The sequence below is a fragment of the Monomorium pharaonis genome, chromosome 2 (genome assembly GCF_013373865.1).
Source record: "Monomorium pharaonis isolate MP-MQ-018 chromosome 2, ASM1337386v2, whole genome shotgun sequence".
Taxonomy (NCBI): Eukaryota; Metazoa; Arthropoda; class Insecta; order Hymenoptera; family Formicidae; genus Monomorium; species Monomorium pharaonis.
This window is the reverse complement of record NC_050468.1, coordinates 471,461-495,502: the sequence shown is the minus strand read 5'-3', so window position 1 is coordinate 495,502 and position 24,042 is coordinate 471,461. Positions and strand designations below refer to the sequence as shown.

The 24,042-nt window shown below is 34.8% G+C and overlaps 2 protein-coding genes across 3 annotated transcripts; both read right to left on the bottom strand.

Annotated features, from left to right (window-relative positions):
• Window positions 1-2,806: 2,806 nt before the first annotated feature.
• Window positions 2,807-6,205, bottom strand: LOC118644381. 2 transcript variants are annotated; one of them, XM_036282840.1, is made up of 7 exons: window positions 5,585-6,205; window positions 4,890-5,090; window positions 4,594-4,671; window positions 4,266-4,466; window positions 3,807-4,000; window positions 3,573-3,732; window positions 2,807-3,492 (listed from the first exon to the last, which is right to left on the bottom strand). In XM_036282840.1, exons 1-7 carry the CDS (start codon window positions 5,799-5,801, stop codon window positions 3,374-3,376), a joined length of 1,170 nt encoding a protein of 389 aa, XP_036138733.1. In that variant the 5' UTR covers window positions 5,802-6,205; the 3' UTR covers window positions 2,807-3,373. The 2 variants fall into 2 exon arrangements, with proteins under 2 accessions (XP_036138733.1, XP_036138734.1); XM_036282841.1 differs by lacking the exon at window positions 4,266-4,466 and having other exon boundaries at window positions 5,585-6,185.
• A 13,830-nt stretch (window positions 6,206-20,035) lies between these two features.
• LOC118644276 lies at window positions 20,036-21,235 on the bottom strand. The gene has a single exon (XM_036282455.1). The coding sequence runs from the start codon at window positions 21,233-21,235 to the stop codon at window positions 20,036-20,038; it is 1,200 nt and encodes a 399-aa protein (XP_036138348.1).
• Between the last annotated feature and the right edge of the window lie 2,807 nt (window positions 21,236-24,042).

Below are 24,042 nucleotides of genomic sequence, written 5' to 3'. Positions count from 1 at the left end.
CTCCACATCGTCACATACATGTGCCAAAAGATGAACATTGTATACAGCAAATTCTAAGCCATACAAATCATTTTTACCATGCTTAATAAAATTTAGTAGACAATTTCTAGCAAATGCGACTCCAAAATTATTTATATGTTTCTGCGATATTAATATGGAAATTGCAACATGCAATAATAGAAAATTTTCATAAATAGCTGTATCTAAAACATTTTTTAGAATTAACGGACCAACGTAAATCAAGAAAGTTCTAAACTCTGTCGCTTTCCAAAGCGCTAACTCATTTAGTGACCGAGGTTTTCTATTAAATTCTGATGGAAAAAATTTTTGCAAATTTACAAGACGTTGTGAGACCTCTTGCACTTTACTGTGACATAATTTAGTTTTTAGTGGCCCTCCAGTCCACATTGTTAATAATTTTCTTGTTACTCCTAGACAAATGTTATGCATATAGTCGGTAGGAAATTGTTTAACTAAGTCTATGGGCAAATCTAAAAGAGGAGATCGGCCAAGATGATGATCATCGTCTGTTTGTTGTCTAAATGAATCGTTTGTACGTTTTGAGGCCGTTTCATTCGGGAAAATAACTTTGTTTTTAAAATATTTTCCAACTTCAATGCATTTATCGCATGACGAGTAACCCGTGTGTGTTTTTGTACATTTTAAAAAAGCACGAGCAGGCGCATCACATATGAAACTATGAACTTCAATATTATATTTTTTTCCGTCAAAAATAAACCCATTTTTTAATAAATCATTTAATTCATTTATAAAATCCTTCAAGAAAAGATTCAAAGGTTTCGGCTTCGATGTACCACAAAAAATTGATACAACAAATGGAGCACTACGCCAATTTTTTATTTGCCCTAGAATGGGCCATAGTTGTAATTTATTACTTTTAAACAAAGGAATACCATCTACATTAAAAGAGATTTTTAATACCTCAATGGACTTTAAACAATTGTGGGTATATTTTTGTGATAATACATTTTTTAAAGCAAAGCCTAGACCTAAATAACAAAATTCCCCTGTATCTAATTTATTAACTATTGTAGAAGTTGGAGTTTGTAATAACGTTCGACAATCTAAAGGTAACTCAGGATGGTAGGGCGAAAGTATGTGCAAGAGTTCTGTTACAGCTACCTGTGAAATGTGTCTTGTGGTAGCCCATTTAACTAATTCATTTGCCAAGCAATTTTGATTAGTTAGCCTATCACTAACGTCTGTATTAGAATTATTAGAATGTTTGCTAACATCAGATATAGCATCTATAGTTGAATGATTGTCATACTGTACATCTAAACAGGCAGAAACATTTCCAATTTCTTCTTCATTATTACTTATATCAATGCTGGTATTTGCATTAGTATCTAAATAATTGCATGTTGCATTTTCTGTTTTATTTGATGTATTATTAGCGATATCACGAGAAATTGTATTAATAATACTAGCAGCAAATGTTTTGTGTACAGCTTCTTGTACTCTTCGGTATTGTTGGCGTCGACCAACGAACTCTTTACGTTTACGTGTACTTTTTAACATAATGATAAACTTTTTATCCAGGGTGTATACTTACATTGTGTAAAAAAATTCCCCGAAAATTCCAGGACGTTCCAGGTATTTTTTTTCAAAATTTCAGTTAAAATTGAAATATTTTAAGATGCAATTTTTAACTTATTTACTTTAGCGTATTATTTTTTATATAAATAAAAACATGTTTTAAATAGATTTTATACAGACATAAAAATAATTTTTAAGCAGATTTTAAATTAAAATATTTTACGTTTTTTATAAATATTTTATAAAAAACTTTATAAATATTTATAAAAAATTTTATATAGAACTTTGTAACTTTTAATACTGGCTAAATTTATAAAATGAAATATTTTATATATAACTTACATAAATATATTCTCTTTATATAAATACTTAATAATAAAGCTTATATAAATATTTTATATATAACTTATATAAATATAAGAATACTTATGTTTTTAATTGCTTCTAATTTCTAAAAGCCAACCATCATTGCCGACTAGACACACAATATTTCACTAGAATGTCATGAAGATTCAGTAGCGACACAAAAGCGATCATTTACAATACAAAAATAAAATGAAAGGAGAGGAGGCAGGATGGAGAAGGAAAGTAGGGAGAAGGAGGTGGAAGAAGATGGAAGAGGGAGAGGAGACAGGAATAGGGAGATAAAGGAGAAGGTCAGCGGAGGAGCTTCGACGTGGACAGAAGGAGGAGGGATGAAGAGGAACAGAGAAGGTGATGAAGAGAGCAGAGAGAGGAGAGAGGGCAGAGAAGAGAGAGGAGACCGAGGAAGAAATGAAGATTGGTGGGAGCTGGCGGAAGAGGAGGGGGAAGACGCGGAAGAGAGGGAGGAGTTTATAAGGGAGATAATGAGAAGGGAAATGGAAAGAGAGGGAGAGGGTAGGGGAGGGGGATGTGATAATTTTGGTCAAGATGAGGAGATTAATGGATAAAGAGGAAATGCTGGATAGAAGGTCGGAAATAAGGAGGTGGGATATAGGTATTGACGAAGATTTGACGTGGGAAGAGAGAAAGATGAGATGGAGAATGTTGGAGAAGGCAAGAGAGGAGAGGAGGCTAGGAAAAAAGGTAGTGGTTGGGAACAGGAATATGTGGATGGGAAGGAGTGGGAATGGGATGAGGAAAGGGGGAGGTGGAGGAAGGAGTTGGGGAACTGAGGAGAGAGGGAGAGCAAGGGGGAATGGGGGAGAACGTAAAGGGGGAACGGGAAGTAAGGATACAAAGCTGGATGTTTTCTATGTTTTAAGGACAGGTGAAGGAGGAATTGAGAGGATTGGAGAGGATAGAGAAGTCGGAGAGGAAGATGGGGATTAGGAAAACCACCAACGAAGGAGGTATGTGGAGCACAGAGGAACAGTGGCGAGAAGCAAAGCAAGGATGAGAGAGTCGGAAGAATGGCGATTAAAAGGAAGAGGAAGCAAAGGACAGGAGAGGTGGAAAGGAGAAAAGGAAGAGAAGAGACACAGAGGTGGACAGGGATAATGAGAGGGAGAGGGAAACAATAGTCTATCTATAAAAATAAAATGACCAAAGAAGCTATTTTTCTTAACTCCCTGAATCCTAACAAAATTCCCTGAGAATACCAAATTTTCCACGTTTTTCCCTGAAGTATACACCCTGTTATCAAAGTAACGTACAGATAAAAATTTATACGTACAGGATCAAAAATTTATCTTAACATTAATTATTCAAATAAACAAAAATATAATTAAAAATATGACATTAATAAAATAAGTATTTCATCCGAAGATAAAAAAACATAGGAACATATGAAAATTGTGGAACAAAGAAAAACAGTAAAAAGTTGTAACCTTTATCGACGGTTTTTCTTTAAGGCTTCCTTGATTCTATCAGGAGCGTGCTTCAACCAAATTTTAATTGCACTTTCTACATCCTTTTCTGTGCTTAAAGGTAATGTTTTTTGCACACCATCTATAAACAAAAACAACTTCCAATAATAAAAAATAATATATTATTAATACTTTCTAATTTTCAACAATAATCGAACTTACGGACTATTACATTCTTCAAATGCAACTTTTGAAAAGCTTCTTTGACATTTGTCCCTGTAAAGTTGAAAGTTGCAGCGAGTTCGTTACTGAGAACGAGTTTTAAAATTCTATTCGTTTTTGTAGAAATGCTATCACCTCCTAATGTTGTAAAGTATAATGACTAAAACAATAAAAAAAGAAACATACATAGAGCACATATATTTATAAATAAATACTGTTTAATTGAACTCATACCATAGCATTTTTATTCTGACGAGAATTTAAGTAGTCTTCTAAAACTTGCAGTTCCTCCCGTGTCTTTAATGGAAACTCCACCGCCAAATCGTCAGGGATAGATGGTATGCTACCTTCAGTGTTTTGTTGTCGCAATATACCCTTAAGTTCTTTAATTTCTTCTCTCACCTTTTTTACTTTAGCAAATATTTTTTCTAAAATACATAATACACATAAAAAAAATGTAAACAAAAATGTAGAAAAAATAGCAATAATATATAATAGCAATAATATATACAAAAAACTGTTTCTACTTTACAGATCCCAATGAATATTTAATTATTAAATATTTATTTATTATTGAATATTTATTTATTAAATATTTATTAAATAAATATTTAAAAAACATTTAAAAAATATTGTGTGTTCATTGGGACACTATATATCTATATTAATTATTTAATATAAAATTGTATATACCAGAGAAGCACAAATGCGCTCTACATGAAATACAGTCTTGATTAATAAGTGTTGAATTGGATGAATTTGATTGAGGAATGGTATTAGTGGAGACAGTGGTGCATGGCGTTTGTTTTGGGGAATTCAAAGCATCCACATTTTCTGTCCAACTATGTGTGGAAGTGGAAGAATTATCGGAACGTATGGCTTGTGATGAAAAGGCTAATGTAACAAAAAAAATGTTAACATCAGAGAGAGAGAGAGAGAGAGAGAGAGAGAGAGAGAGAGAGAGAGAGAGAGAGAGAGAGAAATAAACATTCAAAAATATGACACAAACATTTCTTTTTACCTGTTTTTGCCAAAGGACTTAATATCATTGATTCTGATGTTAGATCCTGATGACAAGATTCATCTTGTTGCTCGTGTACTAAAAGATTATTAATAACTATAATATTTTGCACAAAAACACTCAATACATAACTCTATTTATATAATTAGTTATTTAATTATGTATTTTTTCCAATGTAAAAAAATTAAAAAATTAAAAATATAAAAGAAATAATTTCTCTTATAAAATAATTGAAAAGTACAGTTAACCGAAATACTTGATTTGACATAAGATATATAAATAAAATTTATTATTACCAAATCTTGATATTTTTGGTGGTCGACGAAAGGAACTTTCATTTTCATTGACTTCCTCTTCACTGCTTGAAGATACTACATATTTTAAATTTGGTTTTCTATTTCTTTTTTTCACGTTGTCATTATTATCTGATGCAGAAGACTGTATATCTGAGACTTCTTCGAATTTTTTTATTTTTGTTAATGCTTTATCCAAGTCATCTATAATTAAGAAAAAAAAGACATGTTACAGGCTAATTATAATAATTAACATTATCTAATCTAATCCACTCTTATGAAAATAAAGCTTAAAAGCAAGGAACACTTCTTGAAGCGTAAACTGAAACATCAGGGCGCAATAACTAGAGGCGTGAACAAAGAGTAAGTGAGATTCCGTTAACGTTCCATCGATTCCTCTCTGGTTTTAATTCTTTACACTTTTCTTATAGCTCTCTGAAAGTTATGTAAAGCGTATACGAATTTTTCTTATCCTTCCGCTTGCTTTACACTTTAATGTTTCAATTTACGTTTATCAGATATTTCAGGAAGTGTTTGATTTTCGCCAGAGCAAATCTAATCTAACCTAAATAATTAACTTTGTGTACAATAAATTACATAAGCTGTAACAATTATTTTACAACTCATACTTAATTAAAGTATTTAACTGACAAATATATTTAACAATAAGTAATACTAAATAAATATAATGTACATACCACAAGTAAAAAATGTTCGTTTTAATTCGTATATGGTCCACGTTTCTTTGGGTTCTTCTCCGATGGAAAGAGCTTTCCTGAATTGCGCACTTGTTTTGTATGGCGGCCACCAAATCTCTTTCTTTAGAGGTGTTAACCATGCTTGATGAATTACGGCTATTTCTCCTGGTTCTTCCTTATTATCACCGTTCATAAATTCGATGCCAAGAAAAGCCATATTGAAACAATTAATATTGGTAGAGCTTCCGCAATATTACAGTGGATCTCCGTAAATTCAAAGGGATCGTCGGGACAATGGCGCGACGAGGAAACGACGTCGACGTCGGCGTAGACGCGAGAAGACCGCCGAGATCGGCCGAAAGAGAATATGGTTTGGACGTGCGAAAGAGGCGAAAGAGGCGAGAGACGAGAACCGACGCCGTATACGCGTATTTACGGCGGACGCATATATTGTAACGAGGATGGAATTGTGAGGAAAGGGTGGCTGAATTGCCGGTTTATCCGGGACACGCAAGACGCAACAGGCACACAACAACGAGCACGCACACAACAACGAGCATGCACACACAAGAACTGCTACTCCGACACGCTTGTCACTCGCTTAGCAGCGCCGATCGCGCACGCGCATGGCGCGCTTCGCAACGCGTCAGCCAATCACAGGCACATCACGCTGATGGTGCACTCGCGCCAAAACGAGCGAGAAAAACAATACAACGCGATCTTACAATAATTGTTAGCGTTGCCGTTTCAATGTTTTACAGCAAGCGGCCAGCCATGAAGGAGATTCTCCTTCTCTCTCAAGATGTTTTTTGTTCGCTGGTCATAGCAAACTGTTTTACATTTGCTCACGCTAATATTAGACGTCGTTTGTCACAGCATGTCTAAAATATGACGTCAAAACGACGTGACATAATGACATCAATATAACGTCATTTAAATGACTTGTTTATGACGGTCATTCTTTGGTCAATTGACGTCATTCGTCACAGCATGTCTAAAATATGACGTCAAAACGACGTGACATAATGACATCAATATAACGTCATTTAAATGACTTGTTTATGACGGTCATTCTTTGGTCAATTGACGTCGTTCGTCACAGCATGTCTAAAATATGACGTCAAAACGACGTGACATAATGACATCAATATAACGTCATTTAAATGACTTGTTTATGACGGTCATTTTTTGGTCACTTGGCGTCGTTCGTCACAGCATGTCTAAAATATGACGTCAAAACGACGTGACATAATGACATCAATATAACGTCATTTAAATGACTTGTTTATGACGGTCATTCTTTGGTCAATTGACGTCGTTCGTCACAGCATGTCTAAAATATGACGTCAAAACGACGTGACATAATGACATCAATATAACGTCATTTAAATGACTTGTTTATGACGGTCATTCTTTGGTCAATTGACGTCATTCGTCACAGCATGTCTAAAATATGACGTCAAAACGACGTCAGTCTGTTACCTGGGTAATATTTGTTCAATGTAGATGTTTTTGTTAATTATCTACTCGTTTTTCTGAAAATTCCATAATTTCTTATATATAGTCTATTTCAATACACAATGACATATACATATGCAGTAATATACTAATTGGTTAATATGAGGACATTTGTACATCGCTTAATTCTTCTGCAATTTATGTACTTTTATTAATTGTTTTTATTGTAACTTTTTGTTACTTCATAGTCATGATAATTAAAACATATAATTTTAAGGAATTTGTATCAATTATTTGATTTTTTAATAATTGGTACATTTTAAAGACACAGAACGTAATTTAACCTATTCTCGTGTATTTATGCAAAATATCTGTAAACGTCTGTTGGAATCGGTATTTAGCCTGAAACTGTGTTTTCAAGACTGACAAAATTGTGCGCAGTTTATATGAGCTAAAAATATTAAATTAATAAAATTATAATTAGCATTAAAATTTAGCTGCAGACTGTTCAGGCTTTCTTAACTTTATCGATATTTTTAAACATTGGTCGGAAAATTGATTAGAAAACATGATTCATAGAGATATTTTGTGAGTACATGAAATGAATTTCAATTGCTTCTTGTGTTCTTATAATGGGTTCCGTTTGCCTACGTTCCCGATTACCTACTGCTTTGTTTGCACACAAATTTTGCAGAAATTCCCGATTACCAACATTCCCGATTGCCCACGACCCGATTGCTTACTGCTTCATTTGCACACACAAAAATAATCAAGGTGCAAAATGTACATTGTACACGTGATGCTATTGCACTCGTGTACATTGAATACGTGATATAATTACGTTTATACACCTTGCACATGTGACGCTATTGCACACGAGATATAATTACGCGCAAACACATTGTACACGTGACGCTATTGAATAACCCATGTGGAACAGTACGAAGCGTGGACACACACACACACACACACACACACACACACAGGCGGGTGCAAGGGGGGGGGGGGGCTTCGCTCCCCCTTCCGCACCCACCCTGTCGATAAGGGTGCATGGAAAGTCGTAAACTCATGTGGTAATTATCACGTGTGCAATGTGTATGCGCGTAATTATATCACGTGAGCAATGTGTATAAACATAATAATATAACGTGTGCAATGTGCACGTGTGTAATAGCATCACGTGTGCAATGTGTATGAGCGTAATAATATAACGTGTGCAATGTGTATAAGCGTAATAATATCACGTGTGCAATGTGCACATGTGCAATATCATCACGTATGCAATGTGTATGAGCGTAATAATATAATGTGTGCAATGTGCACGTGTGCAATAGCGTCACGTGTGCAATTTATATGAGCTTAATAATATAACGTGTGCAATGTGCACGTGTGTAATAGCGTCACGTGTGCAATGTGTATGAGCGTAATAATATAAAGTGTGCAATGTGCACGTGTGCAATAGCGTTACGTGTGCAATGTGTATTTTGTACTTTGATTATTTTTATGTGTGCAAATGAAGCAGTAGACAATCGGAACGTGGGCAATCGGGAATATCGGCAATTGTGAATTTCTGCAAAATTTGTGTGCAAACAAAACAGTAGGCAATCGGGAACGTAGACAAACGGGACCACCTCTTAAAATGTACCAGATACCAAAAGGTATCCATATATATTTGGTTTATTTTGAAGATATTTATTTTATGTCCTTAATTGTTACAAACCATAAAATTTAGAAATTTTAAGGACAGTCCTCAAAATATACCAAACGAGAAAAATATTGAAGATGGTCCTCAAAGTGCAAAATGTCCTCAAAATATACCATAGATCTGTTGTGAGTGCGCGACACTCACACAAACTTTACTTGCAACAACGAGAAGGGTGTCGAGTGACACCTCGCGTGATATCACCGTCCGGCCTTGCTACCGGGCATCGCACCGGCCTTCACACCGGACATCGCACCGGGCAGCATATCCGGTTACTACTCATTTTGCCACCCGAAATCTCCTGATTTCCGGTGGAATGCGCCTAGCTAGCAATTGCTGGCTAAGCTAGTGCACGGGACAAAGACCGCGAGTGACATCCCTTGGTAACAAGCCGAAAAGCGGAGTATATAAAGGCCCGCGGAAAGAGAACGAGGGGCTCATAACTAATAATAATAGCGACGAGTATATGTCGCTCGTCTAATCTACAACCTATACTTGTAACACATCTTTCGGGTTCGTTAAAGAAACTGTAAAAGAAGAACAAATATATATATATCTCTTGTTATCAACTCTCGGCGTTATCATTCGGAAACCTGATCCCGAGGAGTCATCGGCAGCGGTGTATCCCGCACTGTATCCCGAGACCAGGGATACAACAGATCTGAAAAAATTTTCTCAAATTATATCAAAGTATATACTATATATGCCCATACACATTCATTCATTAATTTTTTATAAAGTAATTTTCAAAAATTATGAATAAATTGATCAAAATTATAAAATTTATTATATCACGTAATATTAGAGTATTAATGTTTATTTAATCATATTTTACTTACTGTTCTGTTATAGCAATATATGTTTATTAATAATAAATTCAAATAATTTCAACAAGGGAAATGTTGAAGGATGAGAATATATTATACTTGAAGATGACTCACTTTTTTAAAATAATTAAAATTTAAATTAATAAACATCAATATATTAAGAAGTAATATATATATTTATTTCCCTATATTTAATAACGCAGGCATAAAATATTATTAATTATTATGTACCTTCTAGAGTTAGAATATATATTGAGCAACAAAATTAGCACAATAAAAATTTATACCAAAATTTCACTCAACTTCCTATAATCATAACTTTACAAAAATTGATTGCATTGGAAAGTTTTTTTTTTATTTTAAAGCTTGAAATCTTGAGTGGGTTCCGTTTGCCTACGTTCCCGATTGCCTACTGTTTCGTTTGCGCACAAATTTTGCAGAAATTCCCGATTACCAACATTCCCGATTGCCCATGACCCAATTACTTACTGCTTCATTTGCACACACAAAAATAATCAAGGTGTAAAATACACATTGCACACGTGACGCTATTGCACACGTGCACATTGCATACGTGATATAATTACGCGCATACACATTGCACACGTGATGCTATTGCACACGTATACATTGTACACGTTATATTATTACGCTCATACACATTGCACACGTGCACATTGCACACATTATATTATTACGTTTATACACAATGTACACGTGACGATATTGCATACGTACACATTGCACACGTTATATAATTACGCGCAAACACATTGCACACGTAACGCTATTATACACGTGCATATTGTACACATTATATTATTACACTCATACACATTGCACATGTGATATCATTGCGCTCATACACTCTGAAGGCACGATTCCAATAACTTAGGCGCTTTGATTTAATAATGGTTTTTATGCTCGACAAATTTGTATAAATCTTATTCCAGAGTTAACTACTTTAATTTTCGAGATATTCCATATTAAAAATAAAAATAAAAGATTAAAAATAAGAAAAAAGTAAGTAGACCTCGTTTTGCATGGAAAGTAGCAAACCCATGTGGAACAGCACGAAGCGTGGACACACACACACACACACGCGCGCGCGCGCGCGCGGGGGTGCAAGAGGGGGCTTCGCCCTCCCTCCCGCAACCCGTCGGTAAGGGTGCCTGGAAAGTCGCAAACCCATGTGGTAATTGTCACGTGTGCAATGTGTATGAGCGTAATAATATAACGTGTGCAATCGTACTTTTGCATCTTGATTTTTTTGCGTGTTTGCAAACGTAGCAGTAGGCAATCGGGACATGGGCAATCGGGAATGTCGGCAATCGGGAATTTCTGTAAAATTTGTGTGCAAAGGAAACAGTAGGCAATCGGGAACGTAGACAAACAGGACCACCCCGAAATCTTTATTTTAAAGAACATTTATCAGATTTTAATTTTCTCCTTTTATACATAGAAAAAAAGTGTAATATAGCCAATAACATATGTGATTGCGGGTTGCCAACTACATAAAATACTCAATACAATAATATTTGCTATTAATGCAAGTACAATATGTTGATACTGCGATAGCATATATTATTGTATTGAGTATATCTGTAATTAGCAGCCCGCAATAACATATCTTATTGAATATATTACTTTTTTTTCAGTGATATAAACTTTTTCCTACAAATTAAAAAAAAATGAAATCTATACGATGTTTTTGACGGAGTTATAACATATCAAAGTTACCTATGCATTTTAATCTGTTTATGTTTGTTTTCATCAGCATTAGCATTACGCGATGCGCACTATGAGAAGTTGCCGGCCAAATTTTACGCATTGTGTGTGTGTGTGTGTGTGGGCGTGCGTGCGTGCGAGCGCACGATGCATATAATAAGTAACCTCTTCATAATGCGCATCGAGACATACTAATGCTAGTTATAGTCATAAATAAATTGACTAAAATGGATAAGTAACTCTGATATAGTATATAGTACGTGTTCTATGTATTTTCAATAAAGTAAATTAAAAATGAAAAAGATTTAGATGCTTTAGATAAATGCTTTTATAGATTTTAAATTTATTCGTTTTTTATATAACAGTAAATTCTTAAACATAATTTTTTATGGCTGCGTTTTGTTATTTGCAATTAGTAAAAGTTTGTATATTTACAGTACATGTATTATAGATTTCTAATATGATAATACATTATTATTTTAGATAAAGAAAAATTATTTTTGAGATTTTGTTGTTATTATACAGAGTGAGTCGCTTAAAGTGCTACAGACTTATATCTCAGAAATAAAGCATTTTAGAGGAAAATGTTTCACACAAAAGTTGTGTTTGAAGGAAGATATAAGATGGAGCCATCAGTTTAACGCAAAAAATAAATATTTATAAAGATCAGAATGTAAAATAAGTTTTTTTAAATATATATATATTTGTTATATAATTTCTTTATATTAATATATAAGGATTATTTTTATTTATTTAATATACTTTAATGTACTTTGATAATTTTTATATTTAAGTTATTTATATTTTTTTCTATTTATTAATTTATTTATTTTTTAAAAAAATTACAAAACATTTTTTTATGTATATGTAATATACATGTATTTTAATGTATATGTAATAAATGTTTTCTATAAATTTTTAATTTACTTTATCTTTTTTATATAACAACAAATTCTCCAAAATAATTTTTAGAATTTAAAGTAATTCTAAGCCATAATGAAAATTTATAGTACACATGATATAAATATATAGATTATAACTAACAGTAAATAATAAAATGCAATGTAACCATAAAATATTAATAATTATTATGTACCTTATAGAGTTAGAATATACAATATTTTTATTAATAGTTTTATGTAAAATAATTTTTTATAAAGATTGAAATATGTAATAACATTTTTCCAAACATATATTTTATATAATTTTTTTATATTAAAATATAAAAATTATTTATTTATTTAACAATAAATTTTTATAATAATCTTTTATATTTTAATGTTTTAAAATTTATTTATTTATTTTAATAAATAACACATTTTTTATACATTAAAAAAAACGTTTTTATAGATATTTACATTATCCTTTTTATATAACAACAAATTTTTTAAAATATTTAAATTTTTTTATTGCTGCATTATTCACTGTTAATAAATATTTATACATTTACGTGTACTATAGATTTTCATTTAAGTTAATTAAAAGTTTGTAAAAAAACATTTTTTATGTATACATTATAGTTTATAAAAATGTTTAGGAAATCTATAGTAATTATAAAATAACATAATTATAAAATATTAATTATTATTTTATACTTTATAAAGTTAGAATATATGTTTCAATTATTTTATTAATTCTTTTATATAAAATAAATTTTTATAAAACTTAACATGTACAATACTTGTTTTCTAAAAGTATATATTTATATTGTATAAATTTTTTTATTGAAACATAGAAATTATTTATTTAATAATATATTTTTAAAATAATTTTTAATATTCAAGTTTTTTAACTTTATTTTATTTATTCATTTATTTATTATTTTTTGGAAGAAATTACGAAATATTTTTTATATACTTTAATGTACATGTATTATATGTTTTTTTAATAGATTCAACTGGCATTTATTTATATCATTAATAGTTACACGACATTTCAGCCCTAGCTTTGGATCTTTATCAAGTGTTATACCAAAAAGTCAGAAACGCATGTTTAAAACTTTAAAAGTTTTAAGCATGCGTTTCTCAAAAAACATGAAGAAGTGAAAATGAAAAAATAGTAAAGTACGTAATAATAAAATAAAATCGTGGGAATATAAGAATAAGACGGTATAAGAATGCAAGAATGCGAAAATATCAACGCGAGAATACAAAAAAATGAGAGAGCATGAAAATGTGAAAGAACGAAATCACGAGAATGAAAGAAAAACAGAATACATAACAAAATTTAAAATGTCACTGTAATGACTCACATTTACAATTTTCGTTTTAATAAAATAAAATAATAAAACTTTAAAACGGTTTTAAACATGCGTTTCTGACTTTCTGTTATATCACTTGATAAGGGTCCAAAGCTAGGGTCGAAATGTCATGTAACTATTAATCAAATAAATAAATGCCAGTTGAGTCAACCTTAAACCATCAACTTGTTTGTTAATTATTACTGGCAGTAATCAAAATTATTTTCTGCTACATTGTCGTTTTCTTAATAGATTTTAAATTTAATTTACTTTTTTTTTATATAACAACAATAAATTCTAAGAAATAAATTTTTATAGCTATACTATAGATTTCCAATACGATAATAAATCACTTTGAATTAAAAAAAATTTTTTTTTTAATCTGTGGTTATAATAATAGAATAAAGTACACTAAAAAATTGTAAAAAACCATTTATTATACAGGGTGTAATGTAATCGAAAGCCATCCCGTAATGGAAAGATAGACGGGATCGAGATGAACATAAAAGTCCAATATTGTCTTGGGTTAGGTCTATCAATAATCGAGATATAAATTTTTCAAATTGTACGAATGAGAGCGCGCCGTGTGAAGAGCCGAGACGCTCGAGCTGTAGCGCGGCCCACTGTGTCGAACATTGGCTGCCGGCGGCGGGAGGGAAAAAGGAGAAGCGGTGCCGCTGCCTGGGCTTCGCCGCCCTCGCGTCTCACCGCACCGCGCCAACACTCGTGGCGATGGCAGCTATGCACATTCGCGATTACTTGACAAATTAGGAATTAGCAAAGATATGACAAATTAAAACCGTAATAAACTGCTGTGATTAAGAAAATCGAAAGAACGAAAGCGATAGATACTTATGGAATCTACAAATAATCTAATTTCTATCGTAATTGTGAATAAGTAAATTAATAAAAGTTTTTCGTACATTCACGAAAGATTCTTTCTTTTTCTTAAATATCTTATTTACAGTATCATACAATTCTAACTTTGTTTCTTATCGAATTGTGTCGTACTGTTAAATCCTTGATGAAAACATTAATAAAAAATTACCATAAATTCCCGATTGATTCTTAAAGTGATAATTTTCTTTTATAAGTGTATTATAATATTTGCCACATCAAATTCTCTCATCGTTTCTTATTGTTTTTTTTTCCATGGAATGTTAAATTAACGAAGGTTTATCTTATTTTTTATTATTATCGATATTATCGATTAATATCTACGATTGATTCTTCATATATTCTCATTTCGTAAATATTTAATTAGAAAATTATAAAATGCGCGATATATCCATATAATATGTTACACTCATTGTTCATAACACGATAGAAAAATATCTCTTGATGTAACGATTTCACAATAGATAATGCCTTCTACGATAATTATGCTTAGAGATGTTCAATATCAAATATTATTAATATAACGAAAAGTTTTTCTTTCATAACGATAGGGAACTCGGAATTTCTTTTATCTTTAATTATATTATTAATTACGACAGATTTTTACTGATTGATTTAGAATAGATACCAACAAAAATACGAGAATCTAATTGATTTCTCTTTTATAATCCATTACTTGTCTGAATAAAAAAAAAAGAATTTCAAGAAGTGATATCATTGTCTATCGTTCTCTCGTTTCCTGTTAGGAAAGTATATTTTCTCGTTGGAATATGACAAAATATCTACGGAGACATCGTGTTTAATAGTTCGGTTGGAATATTTCGTAAACTTAAGTTCTCTATTGTATAATTACGAAAGAAAACACTTTGTTGTTAACTATACTGGTGACATTAACATCTCCAAATATAATTACGATCGTATCGTATAATTTATCACGAAATCGTTAGATCAGGCATGAATACTTCTTCGTTTAAAAAACTCTTCGTTATTAATAATATTTGATATTGAACATCTCTAAGCATAATTATCGTAAAAGGCATAATCTATTGTGAAATCGTTACATCAAGAGATACTTTTCTATCGTGTTATGAACAATGAGTGTAACATATTATATGGATATATCGCGCATTTTATAATTTTCTAATTAAATATTTACGAAATGAGAATATATGAAGAATCAATCGTAGATATTAATCGTGATAAACCTTCGTTAATTTAACATTCCATGGAAAAAAAAACAATAAGAAACGATGAGAGAATTTAATGCGGCAAATATTATAATAAAAGAAAATTATCACTTTAAGAATCAATCGTGAATTTATGGGAATTTTTTATTAATGTTTTCATCAAGGATTTAACAGTACGACAATTCGATAAGAAACAAAGTTAGAATTGTATGATACTGTAAATAAGATATTTAAGAAAAAGAAAGAATCTTTCGTGAATGTACGAAAAACTTTTATTAATTTACTTATTCACAATTACGATAGAAATTAGATTATTTGTAGATTCCATAAGTATCTATCGCTTTCGTTCTTTCGATTTTCTTAATCACAGCAGTTTATTACGGTTTTAATTTGTCCCTATCTTTGCTAAATAATTTTGTCAAGTAATTGCGAATGTGCGTAACGACGCGAGTTTAGACGCGGTGCTGCGGGACGTGAGGGCGGCGAAGCACAGGCAGCGGCGCCGCTTCTCCTCCTTCTCCCCGCCGCCGGCAGCCAATGTTCGACACAGTGGGCCGCGCTACAGCTCGAGCGTCTCGGCTCTTCACACGGCGCGCTCTCATTCGTACAATTTGAAAAATTTATATCTCGATTATTGATAGACTTAACCCAAGAAATATTGGACTTTTATGTTCATCTCGATTCCGTCTATCTTTCCATTACGGGATGGCTTCCGATTACATTACACCCTGTATATATACACTCACAATTTGTTTAAATTAATGCAAATTAAGTTAAAATCAAGATCTCTTGAGAAACTTTTTAATTATTTAATGGCTGCGTTCAGCAGAGAATGTAGCTGTGGAACTATTGTAAAGTTCTTTTATAATATAAAATTTATATGATTGGTTTATACATTTAGATCAAACAGAAACTAAAGGCGAGAACCAATCATGTTGGAGAATTTTACAACAGTTTCACTGCTACATTCTTTGCTGAAGATGGTTATTATAATTTTTTTATATCTAATTAGATCAATTTAATTTTTCTCTAGATCTAAGATAGAAGTATATATATTTAGATATAAGAAAATCTTATTAGATCTTATTTGATAAGGTCAAAATGGAGATCTAATAATATCTGTATTTTATATCTAATTTGATCTACGTATATACAATAACATCTCTTTTATTTTTGCTCGGGTAATGGAACAAAGAAACCTTCCAAGGCCAAGCAATAGAATTAGGCAAACTTCATCATGGAATTGAGTATCCAGATCTGTTATTTCTAAATGTACTTTGTTCAAATGCTTATTTACAAATGTTATCAATAACTGAAAAAGAATAGTAATGTATTGTCGAAAATAATGAAAAAAAGAAAGAAGAAAAACATATTAATGCAACTGTTATTTGCTAACCTTACTTTCTTTACAAGGCCAACTTGTCAAATGTATGGTCGAAAAGAGTACTCTTTTAAGAAGTAAGGTTAGCAAATAACAGTTGCATTAATATCCCAGCTAGCAAAATGACGCAAACTTTGCGCAAAGTTTGCCGCAAACTCGAGCAAACCTTTGCAACAAAATTACAACAAGGTGTGTCCGCATTAAGCTTAGCTTTTGCTGTTTGCAGAGACAAACAAGGCTTGTTGTAAATAGTATGACGCATATTTAATGCAAATAACAGGGTAAAATTTGCTAGTAAAGCATAACAACAAATTTGCAGCAAGAACAAGACAAACCTTGCTGTACACAATATGATAGCAAATTTGTGGCAAGAATAGAGCAAACCTTGCTGTACATAGCATGATAGCAAATTTGTGGCAAAAACGAGGCAAACCTTGCTATGCACAATATGATAGCAAATTTGTGGCAAGAACAGGACAAATATTGTCGAAATTTAGATCAACAAAAATGATTATTAGACTGAAATATTAGACTGATTAGTCCAATATTCATCAAATGTGAATGGTGCAATCATACTTGGTTCTCTGTTCTCGACGAGCCCCTTTTATTAATCCAGTAGGTAAATCTTTTTCACGAAAAATGCGCCATCTCGAGATAGATAGTAAAGTCAGAAATAAAGTTTAAAACCCGATAATGCAACTCTGTTATTTGCATAAAATATGCGTCATACTATTTGCGACAAGCCTTGCCAACAAAAACTAAGCTGTTTACGGACACACCTTGTCGCAATTTTGTTGCGAAAGTATGCTCGGCAAGTTTTATTTTGTTCTTGCTACTAATTTGCCGTTATCCTGTGCTTAACAAGAAGTATGTATAAGAGGCCGGTATCGCTCCATGGGGCAACGAGCGGGGTGCGGGGCGCGGGGGATATTTGTTGGCGCGGGGGATGACGTCACGCGGAAGCGGGGGAAGAACCGGACCGCATAAGGGTCCGTTTGGGGTGGGAGGGGAAAGGGACCGCAATAAAACCCTGCCCTAGATACTTGTCAGCAAGGTATCTCATTAGGAAGCTATCCTAAACAAATGTCGATATGAGATCTTTATAAGGAAGCGGCATCGATTGACGCCAGAATTTTTTTTTTTAACCAATGAGAAGCATGCATTGCGAAACGTGTTACGACATGTTGGTCAAATTTTGTCGAAAACCATATGACATACTTTTATATGTTTTAAATTGTCCCCATGTTTTAAATTGGCGCCAAAGCTAATGCCGCTCGTAAAATAAGCTTGTCATGATAATTGCTGACACATTCTTTTTAAAATTACGAGGCTATTGGTAAATAGTATGAGTATATGGTGAGTGTTTTATCCCTTTGCGCCCCACTATTATTGACACATGTGGAGGGGACATACAATATAAAAAAGTTCTAACAACGCCACCGCATCAGTCGTTTGTTACAAAACGGACAACGAAGCTCTTCCCGGGCAACGTTACTGCTCAGTTGATCGGTTGAAGATAGATTTCAAAGTTTCTTGAAAAAAACATACGAGATGAACTACTACGTTCCGATCCAACCAAACGAAGCGTGCGATAAATCGTAAGTATTTATAATTAAAAAATTTTTTCCATATTTATTTTCTATATTTATTTTCTATATTTATTTTCTATTATTCTATAGCTCGCTATATTCTTTTTACAGAACATTATCGCAGCCGCGTTATACTCCTCGTATCCTAGGAAGGAGATATGCTTTGACTGCCACGGCATACAAGTATTTGGATATCGGGATCAGCGTGGGGCCTATATCCTATGTGGAAATACTGCTTGGCGACAACAAAGGCAACCAGATAATTTTACCGCACGCAACATGGAAAACGTTTATGGAGCAACGCACGGATATTGAGCGATTTGTGCAATCAACTGTGTCTTCAAGAGTTTTGGTTCGCGATCTGGTTATAGAACTTGTAAAAATACGCGACGAAAATATTGTAAAGTTGATGTTGCGCGATAATTATATGTACATGAAACCGTCAACCTTATTGTTCCTATACGAACTTGAAAATTGTGTCGACTATTTATGCCATCAAATGCATCAAAATACGTACGACGCGAGTGATAAATATAAACAGTTTATCACTATTTTACGTCAAAATCATATCACTAATAAAAACGATGCTATAAAATTATTGCATGAAAAATATGATAAAACTTGTCTTGTAGAGTGCGAACTAATTGCTTACGCTTTGGATAATATTGTATATGATACTTTATATGGTAAATAAATGTGTGAAAAGAAGAATCGTATTACTTTTAGAATTATATTTTCCTACTTATCGTTCTAAGTTAAATAAACGAGATGAGGGAAAAAGGAATATGAGCGGATAAAAGGAAGTAAATAATAGACAACGTATACGTATATATTCGTTTACTTTTTATTTTTATTGTTAGACCACCAATTAAATAATTTGAATACATTTTGTAAAGCACAATTGTTTACATGATTCTGACAACGTAGGGTATGTGTAATATCCAACTTGTTTAGAGATTCAATGCCTTTGTAATGCGCTTCGATATTTTCGACATAGGTCTTCTGTCTCGCCTCGTCTAAGAGCAAATCCCGCAACCATTCTTGCTTCTCATGTCCTTTGACGTACACGACAATTTCATTATTATCAATCGTCATTGTCGTTGTACCCGTGACCGCTTTTGTAATTAAACTCTTAGCCGTGTAGTATGGGATCATTCCAGCCTCCCAAGATATTCCATGATGATTTTGAATCAGCCACATTGCCTGATTTCTCTCTGCCTTGGTCAGATTATACCATGGTTCAGGGCTTTCAAAAATATAGTAAGACAGTTCGAATCCATCTTTGAGAGAAGCAAATTCTTTCACGACAAAATTTCTTCCAACGAGGAAACCTTGTAGGTCCACAAACGTTGGTAGAGACATGATTGTTATTATTGAGCAGACTGCGGTAAATTTCAGTGTGTTGTAAATTTTTATATCGTCTTAAAAGAGTGCCGTCGCGACTTAGGTAATTTTGCGCACAACATTGGTCAATGGATTGTACTGAACCACGCGATCGTGTATGATGAGGCAGTACGCGGTGGTACTCGCGGGCACGTTCTCCTTACACTCGAATTCTATGCGCACGTCCACGGTTGCACTCTTGATCGATTCATTTTGTCGAGAGCAATCGATAATTATGAACGGACCTTTTTGCCGAAAATTCGCGACAGTTTGATTCGGCTCGAGATAATCGTATCCGTAATAAGTTTTACAGAAACGTACGTACGTGTCGTAGATAATCGACCACCTGTTTCTATCGAAATCTAGATTCATATCGTCGTACGGATAACATTCCGAATTTAGATACAATTTTACGTTCATCAGTTTGCAATGGTCGAATCGGCTCGTATCTTCGAGCATGACGTTCTTCCGACCAGCTTGCAAAGCGAAGACGACGTACCGCGGCTTCTCGAGCTGAGTAGCAGTCTTGATGGCCCACGAATGTTTAGTCGTGCGCTGCAACAGCGGAAACTCATACAGATCCCACGAGCGAAAAGCCATGCTGAGGTATCGCCCGCTTTCCAGAGCACGCAGCATCGATAGTTTATTTATCTCGTTTAGTAACACATGTGGCATTCGCCACTGTACTTTGAATAATTCAATTTCCGGCTCCCGCGCCGGATCGCCAACTAGACAATTGTTGTCGTTGCGCGCGCGTATCAGGATCAACTCGTGACGAGCGTTAATCACCACGCGTCTGTAATCTTCGCAAAATCCCAGCAGCATGTTGAGTGGTACGCAAAAATTAAAGTATCCACTTGGAGAATCCCATGGATCCCAGCCCGCGTTACTTGCGATCATAATTCTGTCACTTGACATAGTTACATAATTCTTGAGCGAGCTGGTTATTCCAACGTTTCTATTGCGATCAATCTCCACACCGTCGAGCTCGTATCGAATCTCGTCGAACATGAACGCGACGCAATTATTTCCCAATTTCACATCAGACCCCGCAACTGGTTTTTTTATTGTAAGTTTTCCCTCAATGTATAGAAAACTTTCAGACGGCAACGTGTATAAATCTTGCTGTTGTATAGGTATTCTTATCTCGTCGCTGTGTTCGAACGTTGTATTGGCAAACGGATTGTACGTGTGAGTCTCGATTTTGACGATGCGATCATCAAAGATCGGCTTGTCCTCGACGTTTAAGATGTTCGTCATTGTCGCACCGCAAATCCCAGAGATTTCAAAAATTCAACGTTTGACGCGGTGAGCTTCTTTTTCTTAGCGCAACCAGGTGATTGGAGTTTACTAACAAATGTTGATTTCGTAAATATTGCGTTATCTCTCACGTGCCCGTTCAACACGAGCATCTCATATACCACCACTAACGCGTTATCGCCGTAGCCGCCGTACGTGTAATCTGACAGTAATTTCTTCTCCTCGAAAATCAAGCAATCGCCCGTGCTGGTCAACGACGCGTATAGTCAAATCCGAAATGCTCCGTACGGTGATTGGCAGGTAAATGATCTGCGCCGGTGTTTCCGAGATCTTATATCCTGGTGCCACGTTCGGAGAAAATTCGTGTATCGTATGCACACGCTTGTCGTTGCTGTATGCGCTCGAGGTCACGTTACACTCTACGCGGATAATGTTTACGTTGATAATGTTAATCGGTAGATCCGATTCGTACCATTTTCGCGGCTGTAATATACGATCTGAAGAAAATCCCAGCAGCGATCCGATGTTGTTGGGCTTGCTAAAATTTATTCTGTAGACGCATTTTATCTCGCTTCTCATCGTATTGTTATTCGCGCGGAGTACTATCGGAAAATCATTATCATCATCACTCTTATCATCACTGCCGTTGTTACGTTTTTTATCACTATTGTTAACAACATGTTCCAGATGTTTCTGTGGAATTGTACGTCTCAAAAACTCATTTATAGCATGCAGTTTGTACGATCCCTTGGGAATCGTGATTTCCACATCGTCTTTGTCAAAGTAAAATGTGTTATTCGAAGCATTTACGTTCGGAATCGTGTTGTATGTCTCAAAATTCATTAGACCGAGTTCTTAATCGCCATCGCTCAAATCTATGGCTGGAAAGTATGTTGTAGCAAGAGCACTGCTTTTCCCGGTTAGCGTAAGTATCAGCGACATGATTGAAAAACCATCCAATACTGAGTCAAATAGCACGCTGTCAGGCTTTAAATTCACATGCATCAATCGTTCGGAGAAACAGTAGACACAGTTGTCCGCAGATGCTCTGATCGTAAGTTTGATAGGACGTTTGATTGTATTCTATTTTTGTCACACCGTCTCCGAAATATCGCACGAGTTCTTTAGGTGGTCGAAGATTGCCGAAACTATCAAAATACATCACGTGATTGTCTCTCTTTGCGTACGCTACCCAGTGAGTACCGGGGCCCGCCGCATCGTCCAGGTTTACGATACCGCTCTCGTTTCGACGTGCACCGCTTATCGGTAATGCGTTACGCATAAAAATACCTCTAAAGTACGGAATACGCATACGGATAGCCAGTTGATGCAGTTGTACGTTCGTCATTGCACCCACGGGCATTTTTAACGCCTTTTCGGAGTTTTTTTTTTCCTTTTTGCTGTTACACCTTTTCCATTTTTGTATGGAGCGAGATACAGTCCCTTTCCACCCGTGTACGGACCAAGATACACCCCGCGACCTTTCATCGCGCGATTGTGACGTTGCAGCTCCTCGAGTTGACGCCGCGCGACTTTGTTGTCGTTCACCGCTTTCGCCACGCCAGCAGCTCCGCCGATCAAGGATCCGAGTACGCCCAACATTGGTAGAATCGGCAACATACCACCTCGTTTCACCGTAGGAAGTACTCGTTTCTTTTTCGTCATCTTTTTTTTCATTTTCATACCCATACCGATCTTCGTTTTAGCTTTCATCGCTGCCCAGACAGCTGCAGCAGCAGTTCTTTCGCTCAAAACCGAATCTCTCGCGGTAATTCGTTTTCGCGCTTTTGCGGCGAGTATCTTGTCGGCTACGTGTCGTTCAGCGAGATTGTTGCTATGCGAGTAAGCTATATCGTGCTCGCGACACGCCGCGTCCAGCGGATTTATACCCTGGTCACCTCTGGCTAATCGTTTTTCCAAGTGCGTTCCCGGACCGCAAAACTGATATCCTGGGATATGTAACTCGATAGGAAGCGCGTTTATCACGTTATTTAACAAGCCACAACCCGCTGGCATTCGACACAATTCTTTATCAACGGTGCGGGGCCGTCGATGTGCGTCCTCTGCCACGGTTGATTGTAATGCTCGTTGCAGTGACGATAGCTTCGAACCTCCGAATCCAACTTTATGTGTTCTGGAAGCTTGTCCCACACGTGATCGAGATAGTTGCCGCACACTCGTAGCAAAACAGGTTTCGGTACAAATTGCAACTGATCAGCGCTTAGATCAAGAATATCGGAAGGATTCGACAACAGCACGAACATCTTTGATACTGAGCGAGTCGCGGCTTTACACGCATATAAATAGGCGTTCGATCCTATCCTTCTACTTAGTAAAAAATGAGGTTCGAGCGACAACCGTTGGCGATACGCGTTACAAATTACGACGACAAGTTACGGGGGATGGAGGGCAGCGGGGAAAATCGTAAGCATGGTGAAATGCTGCCGAGTACTATACGGGGAATCATTTGCGGTCCCTCGAATTGCGGTAAAACCAACGTTCTTATAAGTTTGCTGGAAAGTCCGCATGGAGTACGTTTTGAGAACGTGTATATGTATTCGAAATCGTTGCAACAGCCTAAATATCAATATTTGGAGAATCTGTTAACATCAATCGACGAAATCGGTTACTTTACGTTCTCTAATAACAGTGACGTCATTCCACCGAGCAAGGCACGTCCAAATTCAATCTTTGTCTTTGATGACGTGGCATGCGACAAGCAAGATACGATAAGAGAGTATTTTTCAATGGGACGACACTCAAACGTAGACTGCTTTTATCTTTGTCAGACGTACGCTAGAATACCG